At 40.8% G+C, this 8,243-nt stretch overlaps 1 protein-coding gene across 1 annotated transcript; it reads left to right on the plus strand.

Annotated features, from left to right (window-relative positions):
- The first annotated feature begins 3,430 nt into the window (after positions 1–3,430).
- Positions 3,431–6,970, plus strand: slc35g2b (solute carrier family 35 member G2b). The gene is made up of 2 exons (XM_004546767.2): positions 3,431–3,842; positions 4,970–6,970. Exon 2 carries the CDS (start codon positions 4,996–4,998, stop codon positions 6,244–6,246), a length of 1,251 nt encoding a protein of 416 aa, XP_004546824.1. The 5' UTR covers positions 3,431–3,842; positions 4,970–4,995; the 3' UTR covers positions 6,247–6,970.
- Positions 6,971–8,243: the final 1,273 nt, after the last annotated feature.

Here is an 8,243-nt window from a genome sequence, read left to right on the forward strand (position 1 = left end):
TCCTAAAAGATCCTAAAAGGACTACACATACACCAACTTCAGCTCATTTCATTGGATGTCAGTGACAGGCCAGCTGTTACATTCCCCATAACAACTAAAGGGATTGCTTGTCACCATCTTCTCCTGGTCTCGGGAAACAGAGATATAATTGCTTAATCAATAAGAAATTGCTAAAGCCCAAAATAGAAGATGAATGAGAAACACGTCCTTTGTTGATTTTTTGTGAAATACCAAACGAGGAAGGTGGAGGGAGGGGGGTCCAGTTGGTGATCAACACAAAAACACCTCGAGGCTCTCATTTTTTCTCCACTATGTTCAACAACAAGCAAGCAGGGGTAATACAAGGCTCCAGTTTCAGTAGAGAACACTTCTCTGAAGGAAATAAAAGAAAGATGGATATGAGGTGACAGCTGTGGAGTCAGGTAACATATAACAGCTTGTGCAACTGTTGCCAGCACTGAAATACTATATGTGAAATCATTTTTGATATTTTTTTAGCAAATCTTGCCACATTTCAGTAAAACACAATTTTTGCAATGTCTGTAAGACTTCCAGTCACTGTTCATTTGCATATCTCGTACCTGGCTGGGTTTCTATGGACCAACGCAAGCACAAGGCAAATCTAGTTAAACAACTGCTTAAAATTAACTTTAAAAAAATGTAAACAACTTCTTATGTGTATCTCTTGAGATTTTTGCATTGATTAACTGCATGTGGTGCCGGCCGAATATATCATTTTTTATGTTGTCTTGAAATGTTTGTGTGCATGCAAAGACATTGGACTGAAAACTGCTGCTTCACAGCAAATAATAACAAACATGATTTGCTATCGCCACCGAGGTCTTGTCATTACGTGCCCATTGTTGCCTAAGAGTCTGATTCATTTACAGAATGTTCTCCGCTCAGGGCATCAGAGGAATAGGAATTACATGAAAAGACCTTACAGAGGGCCGGTGCTTTCTGTAGGTGGTATAATGCAATCAATAGGCTTTTATTTTAAAGATACCTCTGCTTGTGAGCTGCCTCTTCAAAATGCCAGACATAAAATTGGTGCAGTCAGGATTAGTGGAGCTTAACATGTTGCTATCTCCCTGGAGATATTTGATAGAACAAAGCCATTCCCCGGTTAAATGAGACAATAAAAAATCCTCCAGGATTTCACTTCTTTCAACGCCTCCCAGTAGTCCAAATGTTCCATCTCATCAATGTTTTTGTTATAAAATAATGCATCGCTAATAATAAAATGAGAGGACGTGGCAAAATTAGCTGGGTGCAAACACATAATTAGCCTTTTTAAAGGGGTAGAAACACGCCTGTGTCGCCTTGTTTCATGCCTAAAAATTGCCTTAAAAAAGATTTTAAAGTAAACATATTTTGCTTCCAGTAAACATTATGCAGTAATAAATAATCTCCTGAGTGGCACTGCGTGATTTTACTTAGTTTGTTACTATTTTCGTGACTGTTTAAGATTTGGTTTAGCTTTAGGCAGACAAGCATCTTATTTAAGCTTAGAAAAAGATAACGATTTGGGACCCTTTACAGCAGCTGCCACATTAGAAGCTTCTCTTCCATTTTCTGGGTTACCACGGTGAGGAATCCAACCCTATTTAATACAGGACTGGTTGCCTGATAAGGAGCAATAATGGAAAAGCAAAGAAAAGATATGTTGATTAGCAAAGAATTTTTGATACACCACATGACACGTAATCTGGGAGAAAATAAGTTGCCTTTGTGAGATAATGAGTTTGCAGTTGCAGCCCTTCCTGAAGATGAATGTTTAACCATATGAGGTGGTAGGTAGGCTATAATGTGTACTCTTTATATATTAAATTATTTATCAGTGCAACAAATTTGGACTAGTTCTACCTCATCAAGAAACAAACTTTGTGACATTAGTGTTTATGTAGTGTTTATGTATGCAGCAATTTGACCTTTTATTCATATGATGGACAAACATATGAGCACTATTAGGTGACCTGTTCATTCATAATAATTGCTGCTTCTATACAGCGACCTTTATTGGCTCCCTTAATAGGTTAGTTATAACCCCTAAAATGACAGTTCCCTGCTGTCTGATTTACGGTGACTGTAAATAGCTTAATGTAAATGTTGACACAAAGTTAATTGCCACAGCTTCACAAATCACCTTCCTCTGTGCACGGTACCAATTAAAATCCGACATGTTACACAGGCAGTGGCAGCTAATGGCATTATGATCTATATTACCAGCTGAGGCTCCTGTAGCATTGCCTGTGGGAGTAAAGTCGACAGTCTAATTTAACAGCTTTCAACTTCCTTCATCTTGAGGTGACTATAAACTACAAATTTACTCTTACTTTTCATCAAGTTCCAGCCACCATATGTCACGCCTTAATTGTCCTTTCACGATGTTTTACCTTTTTATATGGCATGTTTTTGGGGGCTTTGGTCTTTATTCCCACATAGGATTATCAAATCTTATTATGGTATCCCGTGGATATGGGATTATAGGGAATCTCAAGTCCGCTTATAATGTATATGCTGCATAGTAGCAGTTTGTAAGAGGAGCATGTACATTGAGAGGTACAACCAAGTGGCAACCTCTAGTCCATGCATCACAGATATTTCTAAACATAGTCCCATGTTTAGAAATATCTGTGATGCATGGACTAGAGGTTGCCAAGTCCTGATTGGAGACACCACCAAAGGTGGGTGAGAACAATAGGGCTAGGGTCTTCTTCAAGACAGGCAACCACCTGCTGGACAGGGACACATACTGATGGTTGATGAAGAGTAGAAGACCAACGTTTTGATAGAGGTGGCAATCACAGAGGACAGCAACATCAGGAAAAAACAGCATGAGAAAAGAGGCAAGTACCAGGAGCTGAGAGATGTGAAGTCCAATAGGACTCCAATAAGAATTGAGTGGTTCCAGCAGATTCCTGGCACAACATCAGAGGGTTAGGGTTAGGGGGTTAGTCTAGCAAAATATCCATCCATCCATCCTCTTCTCCTTATCCTTTGTCAGGGCTGCTAGGGGGCTGGGCCTATCTCACCTACCATAGGGCGAGAGGTGGGGTACACCCCGGACAGGTTGTCATTCTGTGGCAGTGCTAACACAGAGAGACAGACAACCATTTGCACTCACATTCACACCGGTGGGCAATTTAGAATATACCAGGAGCTGAAAAGAGATAAAGAGATAAAGCACAGTGTGTGAAATATACTGTAATTACATAAATTGCTTTATATATTGTGCAGTAAAAGTGATACATGTTCAAAATGTCTGTAAAGAAGAGAATTAGAATAACCTGGTTGCACTTTAATATTTCTTGCATCTCTCCATAACTAAGTCGCATAGGAAATTCAAATGCTGCTCTTAAAGTGGATGGGGGTTTTAATCTAATGAAAATGATGATGATGAATGACAGACGCGCTTCTCTTTTCCCTGAGGGATGATGACTATGAGCGAGCCTAGGTGGGATGGACTCTCGAGGAGGAGAATGAGGAAGAGTAACCGCTGGCTGTGACAGTGACAGTTGCTCCTCTCCTCCATCCCCTCCTTCAACTTCATCATCAGCACCAGCATCATCATCACCCGCCTCGGCAACAGCAGCTTCAGCTTCATCAGAGGCAGAAGGAGTGTCCGTCGAGAGAGTGGAGAACGAAAAACCTAAGCAGCACGCATCTTTTTTTAAAAAGAAAAAAAAAGAAAAAAGAAAAGGTGCTCCACTTGAGACGGAAGATGGAGAAATGGCAGTTGCAGATGAGCGAATGTAAGGACCAAGAAATTCGACAAAATCTTCTTTTATGACAAAAACCCGGATCCGTGCAACAGTAGGAACTATTTAAGGAACAAAAAGGTAAGACGTTCACCGATAACATGTTTTCCTCTCTCTACGCTAAGTTGGCGCTATAATGGCTCACATAGGAGCTTGTCAAAATACAGGTATCTAAATATACATTTAACCAGATTTCAACGAGATTGAATGACATGAAAAAAAATGTGGCATTTAAGATAGTCTACTATCTTAAATAATTATCGGTTTGAAAACACGTTCTTATTAAATTTTTTCGTACATCGGTGGAAAATAAATCGCTTTAATTGGTTTGGCCAGCTAAAAATACGATGTTAAGTAATGAATGTCCTGTAGGTGTTAGAAAGCATTGTTTTAGGCTTTAGGCTTTTTAATACCTTATATACGTGTGACTTGTGTTAATTATCAGTAATGAAGTTATATTCATCTATATTTCAAAAAGGAGGAGCAAGAGGAAGAGAGACGACAAACAAGAGTACCTATCTGCCCCCTTGTGGTTTTGATGTGCTGTGTATTGCCCAAATGAATGCTGCAGTAGCCATAAATTTTAGAGTTAAGAAAAAACAAACAAACATCAGAGGCACTACTTCATACTCACAGTATATATAAATATATTTAGGCTTTACACTTTGAAAATTATATTTTATAATGAATATTAATAATCAGTAAGGCTACTGAAGCTAAATCCTTGCGCTGTATAAAACAAAGTAGAAAAGGTTCAAACTCTTCCCCTCCATTTAACCCTTTCACACACACCGACATAGCTACAGGATTTGCTTATTTATGGTGTGCAGTTCCATTCAGCTCATAAGTGGCCCACATTCATATATCATCCCCTGGTGGATCCCTGTTATGTAATTTCATCCCCATCAGACTGCATCAGCCTCACAATGTTTGCTGCTTGGCTTTTATGAGCTCACACGGGATATACACAGCCTATATACACAGAGGCAATGTAACACAAGTGTAAATCTAGGAAGGGTAAAAGGTAACAGCGACGAGGTAACGTGAGAGATTTTTGTTGTGTGTCAGCACATGTGTATTTTGGATACATGTGAGTGTGGCGGTTTGGATACTGAGAGATAAATTATGCAAACCTCTAAACTAAGTCCAAATATTTGACAGCACTTTGGTTGCTGTTACACTGTAATGGATTTCACTTCATTTTTCAGATTGCCCCATTTGACGCCCATACAACATGGATATATCTTCATCTTCGCTTCAGTACGGATCAAAAAAGCGGGTCAAGATTCACCCCAACACAGTGACGGTGAAATATGCCACTCACTTCCCTCAGCCTGGAGATGAGGGCTATGACGATGCACCCTCTTTTGAGGACTTTGGCGCCTTTGCTGAAGCCAATGTGGGGAAGAGACTGGTGTCAGATAGCAAAGGTGGCAGGACTTTCTTTGGAACCATGGAAACCCAACCTAAGCAGCCAAGTGTGCAAAGAGACAAGGGCGTTGAGGGGCAGCTGGCCAGCTTTGGCGAGGCGAATGTGTTGGCCTCCAGGGTGACCTGGATGGCCTTGTTTGGGGCAGCAGTAGCTCATGGCTGTGTGGCATTGATTACTCGTTTAGCAGCTGACCGTTCTAAAGTTCCTTCTCTTGAGCTACTATTCATCCGCTCGGTGATCCAAGTGCTGTCCATCCTGGTGGTCTTCTACTACCACGAAGCCCCCTTTGGCCCCAAGGGCTATCGACTGCGTCTCTTCTTTTACGGTGTCTGCAACGTAATCTCAATCACCTGCGCTTACACATCCTTTGCCATAGTACCACCTAGCAATGGCACTATCATGTGGCGTGCCTCCACCACAGTCTTCAGTGCAGTTCTAGCCTTCCTGCTGCTGGATGAGAGGCTGGGCTATACTGATGTAGTCACAGTGGTAGGAAGCGTGTTTGGCTTGTGCCTGGTTATGGTGCCAAATGTAGCAGATGAGGAGAAGTCCAGGCTGGGGTTTTGGAAGGAGGCCTTTGGCTACACAATGACAGTGATGGCCGGCATGACTGCTGCCCTCTCCATGATCGTCTACAGGGCCATTAAGGAGCGGGTCAGCATGTGGACCGCACTCTTTACCTTCGGCTGGACGGGCACAGTTTGGGGCGCCTCCACCATGTTTATCATGCAGGAGCCCATCATTCCTCTGGATGCGGAGACCTGGGGCTATTTAATTGGGATTTGTATCTGCTCCACTGTGGCATTTCTCGGAGTCTACTATGCTCTAAATAAGTTTCATCCAGCCTTAGTGAGCACCGTGCAGCACCTGGAGATTGTGGTTGCCATGTTTCTCCAGCTCATCGTTCTGAGGATGATCCCCTCTGTCTATGACGTCATCGGGGGCCTAGTCATCATGATTAGTGTGTTTACTCTGACTGGAGTCAAGCTGTACAGGGTGAGCAGAGCCATTCGGCAGGATTACCAAGAGATCCTGGACTCACCCATCAAATGAATTTAGATGTCAGTCTAATTGTTTACAATGTTGCTTGGTTGTACAATTCAAAGAATGTCTGGGTCGTCATCTGATGATTTTGTATTGTTGTGTTGTCAAATGAGTGCCAGTTGTGTAACTAATAAAAAAAATGGTGTCTTAATATTTGTGTGGGAAATAATAATAAAAAAAAGGCAGATATAACATGGTGACGACTTTGCCCCCAGTAGTATTGCTTTAATGTCTAATCAGTTGTGTGACTGGCCAAAATGTTGGGCATGAAAATGATCTGTTTAGTTTGTGTGCTTTACCACGCTCCAAGATTTGAAATCAAATTGACCCCGTGGGATCTGGTCTTGTGAATGTCAATGTAAAATCAGCAAAGATGTATCTCTGTAAATGTCAGCCCAGAGATGGGTCACGCTACATAAAAGGAATAAAATAAGAACTTTAGAAACAGCCCAACCTTTTATAAAAAACAAAACAAAAACAAAAAAACAACTGGTATTTATTTGTGTGGCTCCTAAGCTGTTGCTTTCCAAGACAGTATAATTTCTTCAAAGAAACAATTACAGATGAGCCAGCGAAGCTACAAAGTAGAATATAATGTCCTTTATGTGATAGGCTGCAGGCTGTGGCATTATGTGATATTGTTCTTATTAAATCTAAATTGAACACCACAAACAGACTCCAAAGGCCAAATGTGACTTTGAAAAATAAAAGGTCTTGTCTATAATTCCTTATATTTTGTGCACAAACTGTTGTTTTGTTGTTGCTGCTCCCTATCACGTATGCTCTGGCCCCGTCGCCTAGTTGATACTTAACACTGGCGATTATAACCCTGGATTCTGCTTCTGTTTACTGTCAGATGCATATCAAACTAATGCCCAGAGGCAGGTGCACTGTATTGAATTAGAGTTGCCTTTTGACAGCGTGAGACCATTTGCTTTTTCTGTAGTGGGTGATTCAGTGTCTCACCAGTGACGTCTCCTTTTCTCTGTTGGGAAAAACCAAGACCACTTGAGCTCTACGTTTCCCCAAGGCAAAGCAAAAGCAATGGAATGAAATAAGAACAAAATGAGGATGCAGAGTGGATGAAAAGAGGGGATGATGCTTGCTCACAGGTGACACAAACGCATGATTCACTGATAGCCCAGCAGGTGGCATTCAGGATCCACTTCATTTAGACTGCTAGAGCTAGGAAATTATTTTACTTCAGAAAGCCAGGAAGCGAATGTTTTGTGTATGCAGTAGAAATGGAAGCATATTGATGGAGCAAATTGATCTGAGACTGTGCACAGCTGATGACAATCTATTGAATAATAACCTTATTTGCACACAAATAGGTAATAAATGTCATGGGACCAGTAATATACCCTTATTACAGCAACAATATAAGCAGTAAATCAAATCCGCCTGTGTAATGACAGTCTACTACTATTGAATAATACAAAATGACTAAAACAACAAGCTAGATCCATTTGCAGAGAAAATGTGGACAAAATCTTTCTCAAGCTAATAAGAAAGTGACTCAAAACACATTCCACCATGCCATATTTTATTTTAAACAGTCCAATTTATATTAAAAAGTGAATAGAAGTATTAGATGGAGTTTATAATCCACTATACATGCAGTATTATAGTCTAGTTTTGGGTGCAGATCACAGAATACATGTAGGGCAGGCCCATCTGTTTGAGCAGGAAACAGATTGCATCCTGCAGCGAGTTGCACAGCCTTCCAAATTACTCTGCAAGTATCTTCACCACAGAGACGTTTAATAGATGTATCATCATTTCACATGTGGAGCCCGAATGGGATTGGATGACGAGTTATTTTATGTAGATTCGTTTTGTGTATCGCACGGTTGGTGATGACTGGGCATTTCTTTGAAATGCTTATTAATGCTGAGAAAACTACAGTTGTCATATACTAAAAACACGTAGGCAGCATTTAACGCGATGCTTGCTGAAGGGCAAGCTTGCACTTTTTATGTATTTTATTTTAGCAAGTATAGTAC

This window comes from Maylandia zebra, linkage group LG9 (genome assembly GCF_041146795.1).
Source record: "Maylandia zebra isolate NMK-2024a linkage group LG9, Mzebra_GT3a, whole genome shotgun sequence".
Lineage (NCBI taxonomy): Eukaryota > Metazoa > Chordata > Actinopteri > Cichliformes > Cichlidae > Maylandia > Maylandia zebra.

Excerpts from the sequence above, each read along its gene's own strand:
- slc35g2b (XM_004546767.2), top strand. The coding sequence starts at position 4,996 with ATGGATATATCTTCATCTTCGCTTCAGTACGGATCAAAAAAGCGGGTC.